Source organism: Phyllosticta citriasiana, assembly GCF_038021145.1.
Source record: "Phyllosticta citriasiana strain CBS 120426 chromosome Unknown IWZ02scaffold_2, whole genome shotgun sequence".
NCBI classification, from domain to species: Eukaryota; Fungi; Ascomycota; class Dothideomycetes; order Botryosphaeriales; family Phyllostictaceae; genus Phyllosticta; species Phyllosticta citriasiana.
The window spans coordinates 1,717,775-1,742,513 of NW_027117279.1; the positions used below are offsets into that span (position 1 = coordinate 1,717,775).

General features: G+C 54.4%; 6 protein-coding genes across 6 annotated transcripts; 3 read left to right on the top strand and 3 right to left on the bottom strand.

The window, feature by feature from the left end:
• Positions 1-5,051: 5,051 nt before the first annotated feature.
• On the bottom strand, positions 5,052-5,867 carry IWZ02DRAFT_135914 (uncharacterized protein). Its single transcript, XM_066761690.1, has one exon. The coding sequence runs from the start codon at positions 5,773-5,775 to the stop codon at positions 5,182-5,184; it is 594 nt and encodes a 197-aa protein (XP_066626324.1). The 5' UTR covers positions 5,776-5,867; the 3' UTR covers positions 5,052-5,181.
• A 5,796-nt stretch (positions 5,868-11,663) lies between these two features.
• On the top strand, positions 11,664-14,022 carry IWZ02DRAFT_136009 (putative peptidyl-prolyl cis-trans isomerase). Its single transcript, XM_066761691.1, has 4 exons — positions 11,664-11,845; positions 11,896-13,153; positions 13,211-13,631; positions 13,703-14,022. Exons 1-4 carry the CDS (start codon positions 11,761-11,763, stop codon positions 13,838-13,840), a joined length of 1,902 nt encoding a protein of 633 aa, XP_066626325.1. The 5' UTR covers positions 11,664-11,760; the 3' UTR covers positions 13,841-14,022.
• A 639-nt stretch (positions 14,023-14,661) lies between these two features.
• Positions 14,662-15,837, bottom strand: IWZ02DRAFT_430157 (eukaryotic translation initiation factor 3 subunit F; the record flags this gene model as incomplete). Its single annotated transcript, XM_066766035.1, has 3 exons — positions 14,662-14,866; positions 14,931-15,709; positions 15,733-15,837. 3 exons carry the CDS (start codon positions 15,835-15,837, stop codon positions 14,662-14,664), a joined length of 1,089 nt encoding a protein of 362 aa, XP_066626326.1.
• Positions 15,838-15,900: 63 nt separating this feature from the next.
• Positions 15,901-18,413, top strand: IWZ02DRAFT_136025 (U3 small nucleolar RNA-associated protein 25). Its single transcript, XM_066761692.1, has 2 exons — positions 15,901-17,338; positions 17,391-18,413. The coding sequence occupies exons 1-2, from the start codon at positions 16,134-16,136 to the stop codon at positions 18,298-18,300; spliced, it is 2,115 nt and encodes a 704-aa protein (XP_066626327.1). The 5' UTR covers positions 15,901-16,133; the 3' UTR covers positions 18,301-18,413.
• Positions 18,414-19,954: 1,541 nt separating this feature from the next.
• Positions 19,955-21,573, bottom strand: IWZ02DRAFT_370264 (NLI interacting factor-like phosphatase-domain-containing protein; the record flags this gene model as incomplete). The annotated part of the gene is made up of 2 exons (XM_066764490.1): positions 19,955-20,103; positions 20,157-21,573. 2 exons carry the CDS (start codon positions 21,571-21,573, stop codon positions 19,955-19,957), a joined length of 1,566 nt encoding a protein of 521 aa, XP_066626328.1.
• A 566-nt stretch (positions 21,574-22,139) lies between these two features.
• On the top strand, positions 22,140-23,885 carry IWZ02DRAFT_136029 (uncharacterized protein). The gene is made up of 2 exons (XM_066761693.1): positions 22,140-22,335; positions 22,404-23,885. Exons 1-2 carry the CDS (start codon positions 22,238-22,240, stop codon positions 23,710-23,712), a joined length of 1,407 nt encoding a protein of 468 aa, XP_066626329.1. The 5' UTR covers positions 22,140-22,237; the 3' UTR covers positions 23,713-23,885.
• Positions 23,886-24,739: the final 854 nt, after the last annotated feature.

A 24,739-nucleotide genomic window follows, 5' to 3' on the forward strand; every position in this document is an offset into this window, starting at 1 on the left:
CGGCGGGCGGAGGAGGAGGAGGAGGGTGTGGTGGTAGTGGTAGTGGTGGTGGTGGTGGTGGTGGAAGAGGTGGGTCTTCGTAGTAGACAAGACAAGACAGAGGGCGAGCGAGGGAGCAATAGCATGCGCCGCGTCTTTTGGATCAAGGGTGTGCGCTGACTAGGTACCTACCTTAGCTAGGGCAGGCCAGCTCGGGGTTTAACTCGACTGAGTCGACCGACCTGGGACTTAGCAAGACGCGGGCCTTGGGATGATCGTAGGCCAGAAGGCAGCCCCGACCGCATCCCTGGGCCCCTGTGGCTCCCACGCGGCAATCCTTGCAAGATCGGGCTTGTCACAAGATAAGTGGACTGCAGGTTGGTTCAACTGTTGTCACTCTGAGACGCCAGCACACTTGCATCATGGCCTCAGCGAAAGGGTCAAGTTGGCTTGGGGTTCGAGAAGGACTGGCGAATATACGGACGGCATGGCATCCGTTCGCAGGCAGTCAATGCCACAACCCTTGGTTCCGTGCAAGCCCAAGTGCAACCTCGTAGCACGTTTTCTTCACCACTGACTGCACTTGATGAGTGGCGGGCGTCCCGGGTTTCAGAGCTGCACCAGTAAACGTTCTTGTCGACCAGTCGCATCGTGAGTGCACACCGCCGGCGGACGGTGGGGATCTCCAAGATCTCCATTTTCTTTTTGCCTGCCTCCCGTGCATTCATTCCACGTGCCCCCCGCACCCAGACCACGTTTTTTTTTTTTTTTTTTTTTTTTCCTCTCTTTCCTGTCTCCCTCTCTTTCTCTCTCCTCTCGACGAATCTCACCTCTCACATCTCGTCCTGAAATCTCTCTCGCACCCTCTCAAAATCTCCGGCTGACCTGCCCTACCCTCGTCGCACGTCCCTGTGGCTGCCCTTTGGTTGACGCGCAGTCGCCGTGGGCAGCAAAAGCCCATTGTGTCCTGTTCCGGCCTAGCAGCGCTGCTCGGCGCCGGGACGAGACGTTAAATCCGGCCTTCGTTGTCTTGGGTTGGTCTTGGTGATTGTGTCATATCTGTGCTCTCAACAAGCAGAGTCCACCTCATCCGCTCCAGGCTCTCTTCTCATCCTCAAGCCATGTACTCTACCGTGCTGTAGCCCAGCGTTGCACAACGCCCGTCTAGGGCTGCCACGGCCACGGCCGGTCAAGGCCAGCTGGAGTTGCGTCGACGGGCTTCCACATGCACTGCAGTTTGCCTCTGCGCTCCAGGGGCTCAGGGCAGGCCAGGTCCCGCTGCGTCACACGTCAGTCAACCCTGCCATTCACTGCAGTGCCGGGACCAACTGGACAGAACGTCGACGCCCGACTCGGATAGCCAACACGTGGCAGCCATGCCCTTTTTTTTTTTTTTTTTTTTTCTCTCTCTCTCTTTTTCTTCGCTGCTCCTCCTTTCCCTCCTCTCTAGAAGCTTTTGCCACACTGCGTCTGCGCCCCGCCCGGTCTCTCGACCTGTCGGCGCCCTCCTCCCGTGTCATAGCCCACCACAATTCATCTGCCCTGCCACCCGGTCTCTCTTTTGAATCAGCCCACCTGGTTGCGCCGGACCTTTGATGACCTGGTGGCGGTATTATTACCCGCCCGTTGCGCCGTGTGTGGAGTTTCATTATGCCGAAAAGAGGCTCGTCTCACTTAGTTCAGGGAACGTGCCGGGCTCTAGCCACCGCCGAGAAAATTCCACATCTCTTGTACCCGCCATGTTCACCATGTCGCTTCCGTCCCGCCTGTCCAAGTGAGAGACACGGCTATGAGACATGTTTCGTTTGCTTGTTGGACTGGTCAAGGTCTGCACAGATTGTGAACCATCGTCGTCGTCGTAGTCATCGATGTCGTCGTCGTCGTCAGAGCGCGTGGCTGCACTGCCAGCATTCCACCAGAGCGCATAGACCGCCCACGGTCAAATTTGCAAACGACGTCCAAGCGCTTCTCTGTCAGGGGGCGACTGCACACGGCCACTGCGGTGCGACTGTGTTGCCACTGTTCCGATCCTCATCCGCCGTCCCTTTTTTCTTTTTCTTTCCCTCTTTGATGAGACCGGGCTAGGCAAGGGCGAGTCGTTGAGCTGGTCTGGATGCGGCGGCAGAAACACTATGCCCACTGGCATGCCGTGACACTTGCTGCGACATGGCCCGCGCCCCCTCGTGGTTGACAGCCGCCGCCAGCGACGGAACTCCCGCAAAATCTGCCGGGAGCAGGAGCCGGAATCCTGGCTTTGGTACCAAGTGCCACCTGCATCTGCACGACACTGGCTTTTCGCCGCAAGGGATGGTGTCCCGTCTCGAGGAATTCCGAGTTTGAACTTGACTGCTACACAAGCTGGCGCGTGGATTCCAACCGCCGCCCGTTGAGCTGACCGGTCGTCGAAACCAAAGAGACCGAGACATGCGTGCCGTGACCTGGCGGCTGCCGTTGTCGTCCACCACGTTCGCGGAACCACACGAGACTGATGCACAGGTTGTGGCACACTCGACCAAAACTTTGCCGTAAAACTTTCATTGCAAAAGGTAGACAAGTCAAGCTCATTTTGGACAAGGAAACGGAGAGCATCCGACTGCTTGCTTCCAGGAATCGTGGTTGCGCGTGGGCTACGGCCTTTGATACCAAGCCTTCATGTAGAACGTCAACTTGCACGCCCACCCCGAGGAATAATCGACAAGGACCATGGATGGCCAAGCACGACAAGAAGGATGCTCGGCTGTCCTGTACCTTGTCTAGTGGTTCGTCTCTTTGCTCGTCATGTCGCTTGCAGCGACGCCTCAACCTTCCAGGTTGGGTAGGATTGTCTCAACATGCTTCCTTCGCCATGGTCTTCCAGAACAAGTTTACATTCACGCTCCTGCCTACGTAGTATAGCCTCGCTCGGCTACGCTGATGAATGACGAGCATCCCATCAGATCAAAAGTGCCCATTCCCCACGCAACCACGCCACACCGTGGCAGCGTGTCCAGCGCCGCAACGCCAATCAATCCTTCGACCAGGGCTCCGCGGGCACCAGCGTTCTTTTCATGTCCGCGGATGACGCTTGTTGCTGCATATGCCCTCGGTCTGTCGTCTCTTCTTCTTTGCTCGAGTTTCGCCATGAGTCCGATCTGCATTACGTCAGGTTTCAACATGTGCTCAACCCCGTCATCAACAACCCTGGGCGGCCGTTTGGTGATTGCGTGGGGACTGCCAAGTTGGCCCCCAATCCACCAACAAAAGACTAGAGCCGCTGAGAACTGCGGCCAACGGTCCTCGGATGCCAACCGCGCGGCCTCATTGCCTCTGGAGCTTGCCTTGGACCAGCAATTCTTCCCGCAAACGCAAAGTGTGTATACAATTCAAGACCAGTTGCTCACCAACGACATGTCCGATGTGGCCAATGGCTTGCCAAATAAGTCCGCTCACCGCAAGGCCGAGACTTCAAACATCAATGCTTCCCAAAGACCCCTTCATACACGACAAACGCTGAAGATCCTCGCTTACTGCACATGAGTTCGACCAACCCGCGGAGCTGTAGTCATTAAAGTGCGGGAAGGCGGTATACCCAAAAAGGCAACTCAACCCACTGGTCGACTGTGCCTTGACGCGCACTTTCTGCTTTGCCATTCCTCTCATTCTGCCCTATGCCATGTGTCAGGCCTGAGCACAGTCAGTACGTCAGGCGTAGGGCAGCACAAAGGCCGTGGCGCTGGTGTTGGCTTTCGGCCTTGATGGTGAGGTCACGACACATGTTGTCACCTCACACAAATGCACAAAACAATTGTGCGTCTGCGCTTAGCCTCGATGTCTCGATACTGCGCCCATTGCCGTCGTTCTGGACCTTTTGCAATTGACGAATAGCTTTTTGGGAAAACGAGAGAGGGGGACAGCCTCCAACACCTCCAGCTACAAGCCGACGCACACGCTGCCGAACATAACTCCCTTGCCAATAACACGAGAAGACTTCGTACAGAAACAGAAATTTCTCGACCGTCTGCGCGCCGGTCGTCTGTTTGCATACCTTGGTTATCCCGTCCCGTCCCAGCGTGCTAGGTTGGCCAGCCGCGCGCCCCGCCCGTTCAACATTGGGTTATTCGCATTTCATGCTTCACGACCCCTACTAGACTCTCGACTCTACCCGTTCTCCATCCACACTTCGTACTCCACTCGCCGCCGCCATCGCCGCCTCCGCCTTCTTTTTGTTCTTCTGTTGCTTCTTCCTCGAGACGGCTCGCGACGAGGAGCTGGGGGGAATTCGAAGCGTGCTTGCAGACTTCCCGTCCCTCGATTGCCTTTCTCCTCCAACCACAATCCGCAAACCACCCAAGTGCTTCCCCCCCCCCTTCTATCAAGTCTGTTATAGTGCCTCAACGCGAGCCACCTTCCAACTCTAAACCACCAGATTCTCTGCGCGTCGATTGTGTGGCGCTCAGCCAGCCAGCTAGAGCGAATCCAACCCCCCAGCCCAAACCCGACAATAACAATTTCAGCAGCAGTACATAGGTACGTACTTACACCGTCCTGCGTTCCCTTTTTCTCGTTTGTCCTGCGCCCCGCAGAGCACACGCGCGCGCGCGCGCGCGCGCATAGCACGGCGATGGGCGACCAAACGTGGTGATGCACTGCACACCTATCTCACTTGCATACATGCATGCATGCATGTCTAGACACACGTGGGCGCAACGCAACGCAACGCAACGCAACGCGACGCGACGCAGCGGCAATTGTTGTTGAGCGGCGCAATGAACACTGCGTCCAAACAGCCAGCCACTGTCAAACGCACAGCAGCGCCCGGCGCACCGCTGCGTCGGGTTCGCTCGGGAGGTTGATGGCGCTGCTAGCAAATGCGGGCACGATGTGATGTAAGTAGGTATATCTATCTTGATGTGGCCGCCGACGACGACAACGACAACGGCGGCAGCAGCCCGTGTGGTATACATGTATCAAGGATACCGCTGCGGACGCCTAAACAGTGGGAGGAGGGATGAAGGGGTTTTGGTTGTCGATGCAGCGGTGATGGAGCAGCCCTCCCTCATGATGCGGCGGGGAGACGACGGGACGGGGACAGCGCGGGGAGGCTAGCGATATGGCAAAGTGGCATGATTGATGGGCATCTTGAGCTAGTGTAGGGTAGCGGCGGATGCTGATGGATGGATGGATGGGCATGGACACGAGATGGGATGGATGGAGCAATCCATGTCACGGCGACGAAGGCGGCTTGTCCCTGTTGTTTTCCCTGCGCGCCCGCTCGATCGCTCTCTGCAACTCCGTTCTTGTCGTTCTCTTCCAAGACCTTGCTTGTCCTGATCTTCTTTGTCTCTTACACTCACCACTCGGTCTCGCCGCCGCTGTCCTTCCAGCGTCCGTCTTTGCTCGTTGGTCGCGCGGTGTTGGAGTCGGCTTGCACTCGATTTGCCACGACGCTGCAATGGAAAGAAGGGGTGAGTGGACAGGTCTGAGAACTGAGAAGAAAGAGAGCCGGCCTCTCGCCATTGTCAGCAGCAGGTCAGCCGAGTAGCAGGGAAGGAGGCCTGATCTTGCGCTCAGGATACTGCGCTGCGCTGTGCGATGCTGCGCCGCGCTCAATCGACCATCCGCCTGCCTACCTGTCCGTCTGTCTGTGGACACACATGTCGCAGAGTCGGAGAAGACAAAGGGGACAAAGAAAAAGAAAAGAAGATACATGGCATGCATACATGCTGTCGAACCAGCCATGTTTGTACGTACCTGGGGAGCGGCTCGACTACCGTAGGCACTGTACACAGGAAGGTAGGTAGGTACCTGTCCCTCCATCTGCCCACAAAGACTTGCAATGTTACCTACGTAACACGACAGCCACGCGCCTCAAGAGATGGCGACCAGTCCAACAATTGGATTGGCCAAGTCCCAACAGCCCCCCCCCGGCCTCCTCCCCTGTCCAGTCATCGGCGCAAAACGTGCGAGGCAGAAGCGTACGCATACAGGCAGGCAGTGCGAATATGCAAAACGTCGTGGCACGGCATGTACTTACATACATGCATGTGTGTGTGTATGTACATGTCGTCCAACCGCCCGCGTGTCCGCAACAGTTTCCGACGCAGTGGATCATGGATGGACAGAGAGGGGGTCGGGGAGCGGCGAGGCCGAGGTCGAGTTGCATGATGGTTCCGATAGGACGACGACGACAACCACAACTTGCTGCTGTTGCTGCTGCTGCTGCTTCTGCTGCTGCTTCTGCTGCTGCTGCTGCTTCTGCTGCTGCTGCAGGATGACGATCAATAGGCGGAAATTTTCCTTTCGTTTGTGTTTGCTTCCTTGCTTTTTCTTCTTCCTTGTCTCCTCCTCTTCGTCTTTGGTGGTCGCGCCACAACTGTGTGCATGTTATGAGGCCTGACATGCAAGACGTATTTTGAGATGGGGGGCCCAGGCAGCGGGTGTCTCGAGACGGGAGCAAAAACCAGGCGAGCCAGGCGAGCGAGCGAGGGGTGGGGTGGGAGACGGGACGGAGCGGTAGGGTTTGTTTGTGTGGATGGGTGGGACGGCAGATGAGACAGTTTTAGCTTTCTGGGCACAAGGCGCGGGCGCGTGTGTGGTGAAGAGGGTGTGTGGGTAGAGTTTGACTTGTCTTGCTGCTGCTGCGGCTGCTGCGTCCTCTGCTGCCGGGCCACAGGCTGCCGGGCCACAGGCTGCCGGGCCACAGAGAGAGAAGAGGCGCTTTTGGCGGCCGTTGACAGGTTCTCCGTCGTGTGGCTTGCCTGTCCACCAAAGTGTCGTGCATGTCGCCTTAACCCACCCCCTCCTCTTGTCCCCTCCGCCCAGCATCTGAAATGGTGTTGTTTTGGCTTCCCACTCGCTCGGCCTGGTCCGGGTGTGTGCTGCACGGCGGGCTGAGCTCGGCCGCATCTAGGCAAGGAGCTCCTGGTTGCATATCCTGGAGCCTCGTGGCAGCCGTGGATGCTGCGGATGCGGATCCCACGTGCCCTGGCTGCGACTGTCCGCTTCCCCTTGCCTAGCTATCGTCTGGGGAGCTGGCCTGGAGATGGTGTGGAGGAAAGTCGGACGAGGGGGCGCGTGGGGGCCAAAAAGGGGCAATGTCTATACTTTGCCTCTTAACGCCTCACGTCATCCTCATGTTTGCTTGCGCGTGCCCTGGAGTTGCCTATCCGTCTGCTTCACCTCACCGCCCTCTGACTCTGCTCGTCTGTAATCCCCCGCGTCTGGTTGCTGCATGAGGCCAAGTCCACCATCTCCCCCGCCGTAGGCAGAAGCACCGTAACCCGCTCTAAAGGCTGTCGGAAGCGGACACGATGATGAAGCGTCTCGACCGTTTCTTCTGCGCGGCATGGTGGAGAAAAAGGTCGTTCGGAGTCATCTATTCAATCCTCGGTCCTCCTCTTGAGCAACTTTGTTCATGACAGCGGTTTCAGCCCGCAAGCAACAGAAAAAAGGGGAGGAAGGTCCAAGAGATCCAACAACATCCGACGGAACTGTCGTGGAAAGCTGTGCGAGCGAACTTAGGTCGTGGTAAGCCCATAGTTGCAGGAGAACAATGGCAAGCCTGACGGCAATGTCGACGATGCGGGGATTCTGCCGACCAAATCTCACTTTTTCTTGCTCAATCGAAGCACAATTGTGGACAACATTGTACGGAAAGAACCGAGTGGCTTGCAAGACGTTGATGCGCTGTGGAAGTAGTGCAATCAATCCTTCACTGTCGCTATTCTTCAAAGTGAGTCTGTAGAAGGGGCTTTTGTCCACTTACTCTAGCAGGTGGTGACTCTTCAGAGGGAGCATGGCGCCTCGATATTGTCGCTCATCGAGACTCAATTGTAAAGAAACAGTGGTCTCGGGGTCCTCTGCCGTACGGCAAAGGGTATACATGTCAAACGTAGCCGAGAATTTTCGTTCCGACGCCCTGCTAGTTCAGAGCTAGTTTGAAGTCCAAAGCTTCAAACTAGCTATGAAACCGATTCTCTGTATCCTCGTCAACATTGGAAACGGAGATTCGTTTGAGCAGCCACACCAGTCAACAACCTTGCTAATGCGCTATCCGACGCGTCGAGGTGATCACTGCGAGCGCAAACGGCGCGTGTTTGCGCTACTGAGGTTTGGCGCGCGGCGGCGGCTGCTGAATCCTTTCGTCCGGCGGACATCTCCCCGGCTACTAGCGGGCGCTCAACTTCAGGCGCCTGAGGATACGAACATGACCACCGACACCGAAAAATCCATCCGTGGCAGGCTGATGAGCTGCCATGGCAGCATGGAGGTGTACTTGGCGGGCGCACGCGATGGGACCGGGTCATTCCCCTGTTGCCCTTGTTGACCCCTGGAGCAGACCTAGGCACAAAGACAAATTGCCCTTGACAATCGAGACCTGCTCTTCAGGGAACCATGGCTGATGATACAAGCCTTGATCAAACAAAGATCTGTGGTTCTGTTGACCGGTGGTTTTGGTCCCAAGCCTTGGAGTGGCCATCATTCGATCAGGGGCTGTCGTCTTTTCAACCCCCCCTTTCGACGCACAAGTCGTCCACTGTCGCCTTCGTCAAAATTGTCCGCTCGTGACTGTGCTTCTGGATGCTCTGTTTGCGAGACCCGAGTGTCTAATTCACCGGCGTGGCCCCGAGTGCCTCAGCTGGTCCGTCGATGTCGGTAAGCAAGCCATATTTTGTCCGAATTCGCATTTGCATTCATCAGCACACCGTAGATACAGCGAGCGAGCAAGTGCGCTGAGTGATGAGTCTTGAATGAGTCCCTGGGCAATCGAATGAAGGGCATATTGTGAGGGCAGTTGTTGTACCGCGGTGACTTCCCTCTCCTTCCGTACGTCTGCCAAAGGGTGCCGGAATCTCGGGGTGGAGCACCGAGGGCATTCTTCTCGTACAATTGTCCGCCAATCATCTGGCCTGACTTGAACTGCAACGTAAAACGTTTGTGTTGCGTGCTTGTTGGTTGATGTTGGGCGCTTAGCAGTGGCTGGCGAGCACACCGAGAGGTCGGAAATCTTCCTCTGAGCAGTGGAGAAAATCATCCCACAAAGTTTTCGAGGATTGCATTGAAGGATCGTTATGCACGTATTCGAACATTAAACGGAGCATGCCGGCAACTTCAAAGTGATGCTTGGACCTCTGAATGACGTGGATAACCTCTCCAGATCGAGCCATAAGCATGGCGGTGACCAAAACCTTGACTCTATCCTAGACAAGTCCGTCATGTCGCGGAGATTTTAAGCGCTGAGAGACTGCCCATTGAAGTAAGCCGTCTTGATCCAGGACAGATATTCAGTCGAGCACTTAGGACTGTTGTGTACTCTAATGACACGACTCCGCTTCACAGATGATTCTCCTGTGACTGTCCCAAGTGCCGAGACCAGAAGCAGATCCATAACAGGTAAAAAACCGCAAAGTGCAAAACTTCGTGGGAACCGGTCATAGCAGACCGCATTTGGTAATCAGACAGCCAACCGCTTCTTTTTCCGTCTCTTCAAAAAGTCCGGGTCCTCACGGTCTATGGCTCCTTGCGACTGGATCATGGAGATTGACTTCTCCTGGTACACAGGGCGAAAGGGCCAGAATTCTCCTAATCCACTTGGTGTGTTGTGCCTGATGCAGATGTCTTCCGCATATTGGGTTCCCGCAGCGCAATGCTCGACCAAGCGATGCGTGGCGCAGAACTGATCCAAGTGTCGTGGTAAAGTGAGCGATTTTGAGCATCTACATCGGCAAGACGGTTCTCTTAACCAGTTGACCAATGTACGCATTCCTCAACGCATGATATAGTAGAGACTGGGACAACGAGAAATGGTCTAGTTCAAGAACAAATCACATTTTCCGGAAAAAGCCCTTAAGCGCTGGCCTTGGAAGCGAGGAAAGGTCCAACGAAATGCATACATTGCGCAGACGTTGACTTGCCATCCATATCCATCCTTTCGGCACGGCACGAACCCCAGTCCCGTCCGCGGAGATTAGCCCGACTCTTCATGCGAGGTGATCACAAATCTGTCTGCACTCTCGTACACGCAAGGCGCAGTTTGGGCGGTGATGCACACGGCAGGGCGTAGAACTGCAACATGCTTTGACGAGTGGCTTGGGCTCGCGAAGAGACGGTCTTGCGGCAGCCTTTCCCAATGCGAAGCATCTGAGTCGGTAGGCCTTGGATGATCGCAATGCGTGTGGGGGATCTCAACTCTCGCTCCGGCTCCCGTGGGACGTGCTCGGATGCTCACCACGACAGGTGTATGCCTTGAAGTCTACTGGTCGACGGTGAGGCGATTACGTGTCTTCAAAGGCGTGGGACTTGAGTACAGCCAAACAAATCGTGGCCGCCAGCTTTAAACAGTCTGGGAGCACCCCTTCTGTGCCCGGTACCGCTCTATACCGTTGGTTTTCCGTAGGAATTAAGCTCATGTTGTGGATATCGTTTTCCTGGGAGTGTATAATCAACGACCAACCAGAAGTCTACACCGACTTATAGAGTCAAGAGGGTACACAATCTTCATGGAGGATTGCGCTCCTTACCGCCACTACCCAGCGTGTTTTTGACCAAATACTTGTTTGATTACTCGTGGTGTAGTCGAAAACGGATCGCCCCGATCCTGGACAGCCTGCGAGTCCCGAAGCGTGGTAGTTGGTCTACTCAGTTCCGGATTGAGACTAAACAAGTGGAAATGGCCCGATTTTATCTTCTGGATTACAAACTATGCTGCGGGACCTGTGGAAGTTGCCGAAAAGAATGAGTCGAACCGCAAGTCTTGTTCCGGTAGTAGAGGAGAACATCGCATGGAGCAAGACATCCGAAGTGCCTTTCGAAGAATGTTGTGGGCACTAACTTGCCTTCTTTGCGCATCACGTATTTAATCGTCTTGGCTGAGCTTGAAGCTGCCATTTGGTCGTCCAAGTAAGCTCTTCGATGGAAATAGGACGAAAATTGTTGAATGTGCAGCCAGTGAAAGCGAGTGATGTTGACTGCATGGTCCAAGAACAGCCAAAATTGCCGTGAATCTTCAACTACTGTGCGGAAAGCGAGACATCATGTTTTCAAAGTCTTCAAAGTTGCTCTCAGGTAGAGCTTGACTATGAGGTCTTGGGACGTTGTCTAGTTTTGTTCTCTTTTGGTTAAGGCGCTTTTCTTGACGCTTTTTCGATGACGCCGAGATTGCGGGATTGAGACGGCCAAGATGACGGTCTCTCTTTCTCCTTCTTCTTCTTCTTCTTCTTTTTCTTCTTCTCTTATTCAATGGAGGGACGCTTGAGGAATCGGAACCGTCCTGGCTGGCATTGTTGCTTTATGTGAGGGGAGAAATGGTGCGGTTTGAAGTAGAGGCGCTCACTGATTTCGTAACGACTTGTCCTTGAAGCGTGTACCGATGGAAGTCACCAGAGAACGTTTGGTAATTACATGCGAGAAGTCAGAGAAAGTGATGGACTGACGAGGCTTGTTGACGTAGTGGTGGGAGAGGCGAGGTATCCAAACGTCTGCCATTCAGGGCCTTGGAGTCAGAAATTGGAGGTGGCCATGTGGAACATGCAAGATCTGAACAAGAGATTGGGTGGGGCATTGACTTTCAGCGCTATCATGAAGGCTTAGGAGCGACTCGACTTTTCGAAGCCATCCTCATGTCGGTCGTTGAGAAAGACTTGCATGACGTAATGTTGTGATTTTACCGCAAAAAGGTAGTAGGCAAGAGCGAAGTAAAGGGGCAACCGGCGCCTGGGTCAACATCTGGGGTCGGCCCGATCCCGAGCAGTCGCGTCGCCCGACCGCACAGGTCCAGACATCAAGAATGCGCACTGCATCACCATGAGCGACCAAGAGTCGGAGGCGTCACGCGCGCGAAAGAGCACTTTCGACGAGACCAAAGATGGCCCAGCCGCCAATGGCGACGGTATGTGGCAATACTACCGCCAAACGCGCGATGCTAACCATCTGCTGCAGATTCAACCTCAGACGACGACGACGATTTCGGCCCAGCGCTCCCTTCACATGCCCCGAAGAAACGAAAGCGAAAACTTCCATATGCCAATCTCTATGTTGCCGCATTGCCTGCTGCGGAGCGGTATTCGCGATCCTTGATGCACAAGGACCAGCTATGCTACACAACCTTTACGCCGCTCACGGACTTCCTCATCACGACATCGATTGATGGCGTCGTCAAGTTCTGGAAGAAAAATAAGGGAGGAGTGGAATTTGTGAAGGAGTACAGTGCACATGGTGGCAAAACGATCATGTCAGTGAGCGTCAGCGCAGATGGCCGCAGCTTCGCGACGGCAGGCGCAGATAAAACCGTCAAGATCTTTGACGTCGTCACCTTTGACCTGCTTACCATGCTGGAGTTCGAGTCGGTGCCCAAATGCGTTTGTTGGATACACAGGAGAGGCGCCCCGCTTCCGCTACTCGCCGTCTCGCTCGAGAGCGACAGCTTCATTAGAATATACGACGGGCGAGGCGAGAATAAGGAGCCACTGCACATCCTCAAGCGTATGCACCGGCAGCCAGTCTCACTAATGACATTTAACAACGAGTATGACTGCGTCATCTCCTGCGACGTGGGCGGCATGCTCGAGTACTGGACGCCGCAAGAGCCCTTCAACCTGCCCGACAATGTCTTCAAGCTCAAAAGCCAAACCAGCCTTTATCTGTTCAAGAAAGAAAAGAGCGTACCGTCGTCACTCACCATATCTCCGGACGGCAAGCAATTCGCTACTATCTCGTTCCCGGACCGGCAGGTGCGCATCTTTGACTTTGCCTCGGGCAAGCTTCACCGCTGCTACGATGAATCGATCAATACGGCCATTGAGATGCAGCAGGCGGGCACGGCATATCACAAGTTCGAAGAGCTTGAGTTTGGACGCCGGCTTGCTGTCGAGCGCGATCTCGACAACGAATTCACGCGTCCAAGGATGAACGTCGTCTTCGACGAGACTGGGCATTTCGCCTTATACGGATCCATCGTTGGCGTCAAAGTTCTAAATACCTATGAAAACCGCATAGTCAAGGTGTACGGCAAGACAGAGCCGTTCCGACCCCTGAATCTCGCCCTGTACCAAGGCCAGCCAGACAAGAAGGCTGTGACGACGGTCGAGATGGCTGCCAGCGACAACCCTTTGCTGAAGGAAGCCGAGGCTCGAGACGCTTTGCTGATTAGCACCGGCTCTGCGAAGCCGCGTTTCTACATGTTCAGCAACGACGAGCCGTACGTCTATTTTTGTGAAAATCGACACGACAGCTTTTACTGACACAGATTTCACAGAGTCAGTAAATCAGAGCGCGACGTCCACAACGAGAAGCCGCGCAACCTAGGACCCTCAGGTCTCGCAGCATCAGAGCAAGCAAGCGAGACACGCAGCGGTACCGTCGCCACGCTGCACACGACTATGGGCGACATTGTGCTGCGGCTATATCCGCAGGTGGCGCCCAAGGCGGTCGAAAACTTCGTCACGCACTCTCGCAACGGCTACTATGACAACGTTATTTTCCACCGCGTCATCAAGGGCTTCATGATTCAAACGGGTGACCCACTCGGCGACGGCACGGGCGGCGAGAGCATTTGGGGATCCGTCTTCGAAAACGAAATTAGCGCCGACGTCAAGCACAAGAAGTATACGCTCAGCATGGCGAATGCGGGTCCTAACACCAATGGCTCGCAATTTTTCATTACCACGGCTGACACGGTGAGTCTTTCTCCTCTCTTCCCTTCTGCCACTTCCTTGAACTGAGCTAGGCTGACCTGCTTTTGCTCTAGCCCTGGCTTGATGGTAAGCACACGGTGTTTGGCAAGGCAATCGACGGATGGGACGTCATTCATGCCATTGAGAAGACGTCGACGCATAAGGAGAAGCCCAAAGAGGACATTAAGATCGTCAGTATCTCAGTGGCTTAGGGAACAAAAATGAGAACGATTCACTTGCAACTTGTACAAGACGCAAAAGCGAAGTCTGGTGAAATATGACATCAATGTTGGATACATCCAATGAAAAGATTCTTTGCACTTTGATTTGACTCAATGCCTCCCTGTCTACACGGGTAACGGTGGAAAAAATGGGAAATTTCGTACTTGTTTTTGGAAAAGCGGGCTCATTTTGAGAGACCTGGAGAAGTGCAAGGGGGGGTATCGATACTGAAAGAGGGATTTTGGTGTGTGTGTGGAGGTGAAGGATGAATGGTCAAAGAAGAAAATTGGTCTAGGTACCGGTTCAGGGTCCACATTGTTTGTCTTGCTCAGCGGGAAAGATATTAAGAAGGGGATGAATGGATGTTCAAACTCGTCTTTTTTGTCTTTCATCTATCGAACGCTTTCCCATGACGATGCAAGTACGTGGGGGAATCTCTTCTTTGACCACCGCCGTCCAGGAAATGCGGATGCTGCCCTTTTGTTGTTCTTGCCATCCATCCAAAACCAACTTGATCCTTCGTATATAGCTTGCTCATCGTTTGCTCTGCCCCCCTGCTCATGGCCATCCGACTCTTCATTTGCATCTCCTCCAGTTCCCTTCCACGTTGTTCAATTGAGAGGAAATAAGAGATTCATTCATGTCCGGCCCGCAACACCTTGCTTTGGACTTTTTTGGCTTGTCCCCCTCCGCGTCAAACAATCGCTTCTTCGTGAACGCGTAACGACGCTACCACTGACTGCCCTTTCTCTGTTGGCCCGCCCTCCGACCAAAAACAAAAGGTGATGAATTTCATAGGGTATTTCGTTCCTCACTGCTCAGAGCGGTTCTGGTTGCCCTTGCCTCCTTTGCCGCGGCCGCCTTGGCCGCCCTTCTTGTCGCCTTCGCCGCCTCCCAGGGCGTCGCCGCCGCCGAGCGTGAGAGCCGCTGTTGCTAATCTGTTGGACAGGTCGATCTGGGTGCGGATGGTGTTGGCGAGGTAGGAGACGAGCAGGACATCCTGGATGTGTTTGTTGCTGCAGGTACAAGTTAGCTTGACGAGAATTCTTCTGCTTATGCAAGGAGGGCGTGGAGACATACAAATCGCGCTCAATGTCCGCAGGATCGACCTTGGGAGCAAGGGACAGGGCGTTCATGAGGAACTGTCCGAGTGCGCTAGACGGCTGCGCCTCCTCGTCCAGCACATTGTTGACGTAATTCGACACGCGCTCGAGCATCTCCAACACCTGCTCCGTCGAGCGCTCCAAAGACTCAATGTCTGTCAGGACAGTCTGGCTCCGGTCCTCACGGTCCTTGGCGCCCGAGATCAACTCAAGGCCGCTCTTCTCAGCCTCGCCGTACTTGATGTCGTAGGGAACGGGGATAAAGGAGCAACTGTCGGCGGCGCGCTCGGCGGTGACGCCAATCGGCGCAGAAATGTAAGCGCGGGTCTCAATGTCCTGACCGGGGATGTTGGAGACGGTCAAGTGGACGGCAGGGTGCGGCCAGGTGCCTTCGCCCTGCTGGCTGTAAAAGTTCTGGATGAGGGCCGAGAAGGTGTTGAGCTCTGCGCTGGTCGCGTACCAGCCGACGAGCACCTCGCGCGGGTTGGCGCGCAGGTGCAACGCCAGCATCTGCTTCTGGTAGTCCATGTCGACCTCGACTTGCTCTTGCGTCTCCGTGTGAGGCACAGCGTAGCAGTTGCGGATCTCGACTTCGGTGCCATCTTCACTGCGGACACCAAGCAGGGTGCCGATGACGCGCTCTTGGTCGGGATTGCGGCGGAGAGAGTGGTCGAGGATGGAGAAGAGAGCCTGATCAGTGCACCATTCGGTTAGTCCGTGCTGTCCAGGTGTCTTGGGCGACTTTTCTTTCAACACCTATGGGGTCGGCCGGTACGCACTTGAGGCTGAATCACGACGTTGAGTGGGGCAGTCGAAGGCTGGGCTCCGATGTGCGCAGGACCAAGGGGCCGGGCGAGGTGGAGGAAAGAGTCGGTTTCGGCCATGGTGGGCGAGTTTGCGGAGTAGGATGGAGGTTGGGGCGGACGAGGTGGAGTTGTGGCGGGCGTAAGGTAGGGTCGGCAGGTAGCTGGCCTTTGGGGAATATCTTCTTTGATACCCGGCGTTGGCCCGCGCGAAAGAAAGGTGTTGTTGATATTCCGGTGCCGTCAAAGTGCGCGAAATCTCATCCGATCAAGCGATTAGATAAGTACGGTCGTCCGTAGCCGGCAATTGCGCAGAAACTTTTTAGGCTGGCCACCAGCGACGACTTGGTAACTTTTCCAACATTTCGCAGAATACCATGGCGCCATTCCGAGGACGAGGACGAGGCAGAGGTCGTGGTGGCAGGGGTGGTCGTGCCGTCGGTCGCGATGCCTTCACAAAATCCAGGATTGAGGCTGCCGAAAGCGACTCCGAAAATCCCCAAGTCGAAGACGAGCCCATGGACTCTGGCTCCGAAGACGACCAAAGTTCGGAAGATGATGCAGACGAAGAGACCGCACCCGCTGCAAAGCCCTATTCTGCGTTGCTTCAGTCGCTGCAGTCTGAGCATCAGGAAATGCCAAGGAAAAAGAGAAGAAAACTTGACCATCCAACCACGGCTGAATCGTCATCGCTCGCTGTTGAAGACAACTACCCTGCGGAATCTCAAGATCTAGAAGATGCCGAGCGTCAGGAAGTCGCAGACTCTGACGATGAAGCCCAAGACGACGATGACGACGGCGAGGACTTGTCTGATCCCTTTGAATCGCACTTCTCCAGACCAGATGAGAAAGAGCTACCCAGGAGACTGAAGGCTATTGAAGACAACCAGTGGGACACCAAAAAGATCGACATCCCCGGCGTTGGAAGATGTACCACTTTGGCACTGAATTTGGAAGAGCTCTCGGAGAAAGCACCATCGTCGCCGGATCAGCTGAAACTCAAACAGAAGCTGCGTTCCAAGGCTAAAGAAGCCATGCCTGAATTCAAAGACATTCAAAAGAATATTGCAGCGCCTCTCTATAATTACCAGGATGTCCTCTTTGGAGGTCGGACAGTTCAAAATGCCCAGTTACTCCGCGACATCACCTGTCTTCATGCATTGAATCACATCTTCAAGACGCGAGACAGGGTGCTGAAGAACAATGCGCGTTTGGCCAGGGAGCAAGACAGCGACGACTTGGAACTCAGAGATCAAGGCTTTACAAGACCCAAAGTTTTGATGCTGCTCGAAACTAGACAAGCATGCGTCAGGGCAGTGAATACAGTCATGAAGCTATCTGAGCCTGAGCAGCAGGAGAACAAGAAACGTTTTCACGACACTTTTGATCAAGTTGAGGAGCGTTTTGGAGAAGAGAAACCCGAGGACTTTCGCGAGCTCTTCGAGGGCAATGATGACAATGACTATCGTCTTGGTCTAAAGTTCACCCGGAAAACGGTCAAGTACTTTTCACAATTCTACAACTCGGACATTATTTTCGCAAGTCCTTTGGGCTTGCGTCGAGCTATCGAAAAGGGCGGAGAGTAAGCTGCCCCAAGCCTCTAAAAGCGTGGCTGCATGCTGATCGATCAATAGCAAAAAGAAAAAAGACTTCGATTTTCTCAGCTCTATCGAACTCGTCGTTGTGGACCAAGCCGACGCCATGCTTATGCAGAACTGGGAGCATGTAGAATTTATCTTCTCCCACCTCAACCTCCAGCCAAAGGACGCCCACGGCTGCGACTTTAGCCGCGTGCGAACCTGGTATCTCGACAACAAGGCATCGCATTTCCGGCAGACAATTGTGATTTCTGCCTACCTGACGCCCGAGCTCAACTCCCTCTTCAACAAGCACATGCGCAACATTGCCGGCAAGGTCAAGATCCAGCCCACATATGACGGCGCCATGCTCGACATTGGCCTGTCCGTCAAGCAAACTTTCAATCGTTACGACTCGCCCTCGCCAGCCAGTGACCCGGATGCACGCTTCAAGTACTTCACCAGCGCCATCGTGCCAGCCCTGACGCGCCTGCCCAAGCCCGCTGAGGGTGGCAAAGGCATTCTCATCTTCATCCCATCCTATCTCGACTTTGTCCGCGTCCGTAACTACTTCGCCACGTCAAGCGCAACGCAAAATGTCTCGTTTGGCGCCGTCTCAGAGTACGCCGAGCAGGCTGAAGTGCGCCGCGCGCGCTCTCACTTCCTGACCGGCCGCCACTCGGTGCTGTTGTACACGGGTCGCGCGCACCACTTCCGGCGGCACTTGATCAAGGGCGTCAAGAGGGTCATCATGTACGCGCTGCCCGAGAACCCGCTGTTCTACAAGGAGGTTGTCGGCGATTTTCTGGGCACTAGCATTGCCGAGGGCAAACTGGATCCCAGTGAGGCCAGCGTGCGATGTGTGTTTTCCAAGTGGGACAGGCTGCGTTTGGAGCGTATCGTGGGGACGAAGCGAGTGGGCAGCATGTTGAGAGAGAAGAGTGGCGACACTTTTGATTTTATTTAAGAGCATGCAAAAGGCGTTTGTTTGCATGGGGCTAGGAAAAGCCAGCGTTTCGGGCAGCAAATGGTTTCATTCAATTATTTAGTACATAAATGCAAAAACTCGTTTTGCACGTATGTACACCGCTGAATTTTAACGCAAGATGAAGGACTGGTCAATTCAGTCCCCTTTCAAAGCTCCCATGCTTCTGTACAGTCCGAGTATTCCACGTCCGCGGACTCTCAAGGCATGCATATTTTGGTCTCAAAAACAACCCAACCAATCAAAAATGTCTTCCCCATCCAACGCAACATCATCCATCGCACCCACCGCGTCCAAACTTGCCGTCCCAGCGCAGCCTTACTCTTCCCAGCGACGCGCAGCAAGTCCCGCCCCAATCAGATTCTGCCAATGATGACGTCCGCGATTCGTCGTCGTCGCCTCCGTGCAGTCATCACCAACCACATGCTTGCTTACTTGCGAGCAGCAGCTGCAAAAGCCGCAAAAGCAAATCCCAGCAACTAATCCCGCATGCTTATTGTACATATGTACATGTTTGAATAATCAGCCACCTGGCATGGGTACCTATGCACTTGCAATGAAGTACATACGTAGGTAGGCAGGCCGACCTCGGTTCGCGCTGCTTTCCTCCTCCCTCACGCACCTCCCCTTGCCCTTGCCAAAGCCCGCGCTCGGCAACACGCTAACGTAGCCTCTAAGGTTCTGCTTGAACAGACGAAAAAGGCAAGTCCAGCGACACGAGAAAAATCCCTTGGCTCGGCTGTCGACTGTCGGTCGACTGGGGCCGCGTCGCATGCCACCACGTGGTCGACCTGCCTAGGACAAACAGGTTGCGATCAGAAGAGGCGGGAATCTCGATGCCGGTCGGCCGCGCTGTGCTGTGCTGCGATGCGGTGCGCTGCGTTGTTTTCTTCACATGCGCGGGCGGGCTGACGGACGGGTGGACGGCTGGCCGGTCTTGGCAGCATTGCTTGTGCAGCGAGCGCCGCGGATGGATGAGGTGGGACTGTGGAGAGATTGGCGTTGGGGAAGGGAGAGTAGTATGGTGTGTTTGTGTCGCGGACGGGCTGCTTTAGGAGGTAGTGGAAGACGCAGACAGAGTACGGGTTGATGTAATTGTTGATTCGAATCATGATTTTTTTTTTTTTTTTTCGTGTCGACTGCGCTTCGCAACGTGGAAGAAATGGATGCACAAAGAAGGGCCTGGGCTGACGCGCATGATGCATTCGCACAAGGCCTGCTAGATGTTGTTCCAACCATCAACGTCGCCTGCCTGATCGCATTTTATCCGATGCATGTCCATAGCCCGTTTGATGCGTCTAACGGACCAATGATGAGGAGCAGCAGTAGCAAAAAATATGAGAGGATGTGAAAATGACAGCAAGAAGGAGAGTAAAACTCCATGCTCCAGGTATTAAACACAATTTATGCAGACAAGACGAATTGCCGCCACTGCGGCAAAAAAAGAAGGGCAAACGGGGGGGCAAAGGAGACCAGGCAAAAGCTAGCGCAGAGAGGCATGGAGTGAAGAAGATGGGGAAACTCCTACCATGATGCCTTCAATCAGTCATTGCTCAAACATTCCACACATGCTATCATTCCATCGTAGTTCTCTTGCTCTCGAATTCTGTGCGCTTCACATTTGCTTGGAGAGAAATCAAGCCGCTGCAGTAGGTTCACCCAGTCTCAGCGCCAGCAAAGCGCGCAGGTCAGTGACGTGCTGCAAGCCCTCGAGCAGTGGTATCAAGTGTAGCAGGTCGTTATCGGTTGGGTCACTGATCCAGCCTTCAATTGGAATGGCGTTGTCTGGTTCGAACATTTAGCACACGAGTCGGTTAAGATGGACGAGTTCGACTTACCTTCGTGGAAAATGTAGCTCATTGGACTGTTGTCCACAATCATCACCTTGCTCAGATCCGGCTCGACTTGAGCCAAGTCTTTGATGTATGCGCCGTTCCTGAAGGTACAGTGCTGCCGATAGAAGCGCCCAGCGAAATACTTGCGCTCCAGCTCAAGCCAGTCGATAACGGGATCGGCGTATTCTTGAACCGAAGCAGTGAAGATGACGAGGTTGTACCACTTGGAGACTTTGCGCAAAAAGTCATCACAGTGCGGTCGCTTGTGCACATAGTACAAAATTGGAACTTGAGGTCCGACAACTTGCCCGGCAGCTCCGACAGGCTGGTTCAGCTTCACTTCGACCATGTGGCCCGTGGTGTAGCGCCCGCCTTTGGCCATGCTGTGGATCAGAGTTTCATCGAGGTCCAGGATCAAAGTCTTTTGGTGGGGCCCATACTGCGAGGGCGCATTCGCAGCGTAGGAGGGCTGGCGACGCGGGACCAGGGGCCGTGGAGGCACTGGAGCACGTGGAAATTTGAGCTTTGAAGATGGACCTGGGCTTGTCGGCGATTTCAGAGCAGCCACCGAAGCGTCTTGAGGTGTAGGACCAGTTTCAGATTGCTTGGTGATGCTGGCCGTCCGACTCTTCCTCTGTTTGCGATGCCGCAGGGCATCTTCATTGTGAAGCTTTATTCGGATGGAGCGCCTCGCCGGGGCAATCTCGTCGCCGGCGGAGAGGGAAGATCTCGATCTCGTATGCTTTGCAGGGCCGTCATCTTCGCGGGTAGGTGGTCTCTCGCTTTCCGAGTCTGAAGTAATCGCAACCGAGCTTGTAGTAGATGACACTGAGGGTGATCTCTTGGGAGATTTGCGTGGTATGCTTTTGCCAGAACCACTTCTTCGTCGCGGACGGTCCTCTGCAGCATCTGCCGTCGCATCGCCCTCAGCCGTGACTTCCTCTATGCTAGTTCGCCGTCGCTTCTTCCGAGGGAATTTCCGGCCGATTCTGTAAAGTGGCATGAGGGTGCTAAAGTAACCGTTGTCGTCGTAGAAGCATGAGGCCAGATATCTTGCAGGAGCAGTGGCTACCGACAAGACTGCTTTGAGCCCGCCAACCACGGCGGTAGCTATCCGCTTAGGCATGAGCCAGCCACCCCATCTCTTATAATCGCCAAATGTCTCGATCTCTTGCTGGTCTAGCAGTGGAGTCTTCTCGCTGGGCGAGGTAGAACCCCACTGGTCGGCCACGACCGCTCCTCCACTCTTTTCGCTCTGAAAGTCTGCAACTTTCGGAAACACATCGTCCGTGTATGCTCGGCTGCGGGGAACGGTGGTGGTATTGGACCTAGAGAGGTCGCTCTCTGAACCAGCGCGGGAGCGTGAAGGACTGGGTGGAGGTGTGGCGCCAATTCCTGAGAGAATGTTGAGGGAGTTCATAGTCCCCGGCAAGCCATGAACGAGTACAGATCGTCGGGGAGAAAGGTTTCTGGAGGCGCCCGCAAGCAGAGGTGGTGGGAAGCTGCCTGTGCGCTGCGCGGTGGGAGAGCCGTTGGCTCCGCCGACGTCGGTTGAACAGTCGACCAGATTTCGAAGGCAACGGCGGCAGAATTGGGCCAGCGCAGACACGGGGGCGGCGTTGAGATGCAAAGGGCGAATTCCGCCTCGTGGCGGAAAGTGTTGGCGGTAAACGTGACAGCAGTCGTGGTTTGGGGTAAGTGATGGGGAGGATTTGGGAGAGCTGCGATCGCGACGTATGACGAGCGCCGCGCCCGGGCTCTTCAGATCCCAACCACCACCAGACGGCGGCACACGGCCAATGCGGTCAAAGATTGTGTGCGCGAAGCTTGCTGGGTTATTTTCTTGCACTGAAAAAGTTCACGAATTGACGCGCGCTCGCCCTTGACTTCTGCGAAACTGTCTGGTCGTGCTACGCAACACACAATTGACTGTCAAGGTCATGCACCACCGCTAACCAGGCCTGCCACTAAAGAATCTCTCTCCCCACCACCGTCATTAACGACCGACCACCTCTTTACCACCACCCGGAACCACCCCGAAACACACCACCCCTGTCAGCTACTGACTTCATACCTCATCCACAATGGCTCCTGCAAATGGGCCCAACACTCCGGGCCTGCCCTCGTTCTTGAAATCGCTCAAGCACAACCCTGTCGAGTCATCGATTGAGCACCTCATATCGTGAGTCTTGCCCACCTCAAAACCTGCCTCCCGTTTCACCGTGCACTTTTGTTGACATATATCCTCAGGCTCCTCAAGCGCCGTCAAATCCGCAACTCAAGACCATGCGCCATCGCGACGACACAACTTTTGCGCCGCGTTGTTCAAGACTTCAAGAGTCGAGATGTTGCGCAGCTGATGCGCCGCATCAAGGATGTTGGAGCCCGATTAGAGGAAGCACAACCGCGAGAGATTGTTGTAGGCAACATGGTGCGCCGCGTCTTAGGTGTGGTGCGCGAAATTGCGGAAGAGGGCGATGGTGTCGCGAGCGAAGCAGGCGCAAATACACCGCAAAGACCAGGCCTCAGTTCTACCATCTCGACATTCCTCAAACCCAGCGCTACCTTCTCGGGAGACTTGAGCGTACACAATGACGCGGCCAGCGACTCGACAGACCTGTCACACCGTCCGGCATTGACCAGCTCACACACTTTCCATGGCGGTAGTCTATTTGGACTTTTTTCCCAGGCAGAGTCACCCAAGACCCCTTCACAAAGCGGGACTCCCGCTGGCGCCAGATCACCTGGTGGCGTAGGACCTCTCACGCCATCCAATCTGGCGAATCTTGATAACGCCGCCACCAAAAAAGAGGATCTCAAAGCCGAAGTTTTGGAAGGCATCAATGAGCTCCTGGACGAACTGGACCAAGTCGACGAGCAAATCGCTGAATACGCACTCCAACACATCCACAGCGACGAAATCATTCTCACTCATACCTCGAGCACTACGGTGCAGCGTTTCCTTCTAGCCGCAGCAAAGAAGCGCAAGTTTACCGTCATCCACGCCGAAGCTTTTCCCAACGACAGCGACAACACACATGCAAGGATTCTTACAGGCGGAAAGACCAACAACAACCGAGATAGCGATGACGATGAAGAGGATGGATTCAAACCTCTGACTGCCGCCGGAATCACCGTCATCCTGATTCCCGAATCCGCCATTTTCGCCATCATGTCTCGTGTGAACAAGGTCATACTCGCGACGCACGCCGTGTTGGCAAATGGCGCTCTGGTTGCCGCTGTCGGCGCCCGTGCTATTGCGCAAGCCGCCCATATGCACAAAACACCTGTCATGGTCGTCAGCGGTGTCTTCAAACTGTCTCCACTTTACCATTTCAACGCACAAGAGATGATCGAGTACGGCGATTCGAGCGCCGTCGTGCCCTACCAAAACGGCGAATTCGTCGAGACCACTGATGTTGTGAATCCGCTCTACGACTTTGTCCCTGCCTCGCTCGTGGAGTTGTATGTTACAAACCTCGGAGGCCACTCGCCAAGCTACCTCTACAAGATCGTGCTCGACCACTACTCCACGAACGATATTGGTGTCAAATCATAGAGGTCCACCGACCCGTTGCGGTTCATTGGCACTGGGTACCGGAGCTTGTCGCTAGAATTTTATGGCAAAAATGTACGAAATGGGAGTTCCTGACCAAAAGACGATATCCGGTAAAATCTAGAATGGAGTATAGTGTGATAGATTTGGACCTGGGTTCGAACAATGGCTTCTTCTCTTCCTGCGCCATTGCCATGACATGTTCTATCTTCTTCTTCAACTACGAAATTCCACACTCTAAGCAACCAAATACCTGTACCACCCGCACCCTGTATCTGAGGGTGTAGCCGAGTCGTTGTGGAAAATTCCGGGGGCGTTGAAAATACATTGCCTTTCATTGGATTCGACCTACCGAGTCCAACAAGTTGATGATGACAGTTTCCAAGAATAGTACCCCATCGGAAAAGGGACTGTCAGCCCCAAACTAGGTCTAGCCTGGAGCAAATTGATTGACAATATGAGAGATATGATCGATAAAGTGAAGTCAGTGAACAGTTCTAGAAGCTTAAAGGCAGGAACTGGTTGGCGGTACTCATACCTGAAAGGGCTAGATTTACATGAGTTACAAGGGGTATGGGAGAGGTTCGAGACCTTCCCGCCGTGCCTTGACCCCAAGAGCGTTATGACGTGCATCACTGCTGTATAGCTCAATATCAGGCCAGCGGCTTAGCGTCAACTCCTCCTCTAGGTTGGTCACATTCCCTGTCTGATCAATAATTTAACCGTCATCACTGCTGTAGCTCTTGTGCGCTTGTCTTCCCCGATCCCAAGCCAGGGGTTCTTTGCAGACATTTTTCTCTGTCCTTAAGTCTAAATTTTACAGTGACTGCTGACAGCGAACAGCAACAAGCACATCACAAAGAGACTGTGGACACCGTAAGGCTGTTCGCAGTCCTTTTACAATAACGCTGGCGAACAGACTCCACACCGCCCTGAGGAGGCTGGAGCTGTTAATACAATGGGGCAGCCCCGTCTACCTTTCAAGCCAGACTACAGTCTCATGTCGGAGTGAATTGTTAAGCGTAAGGCT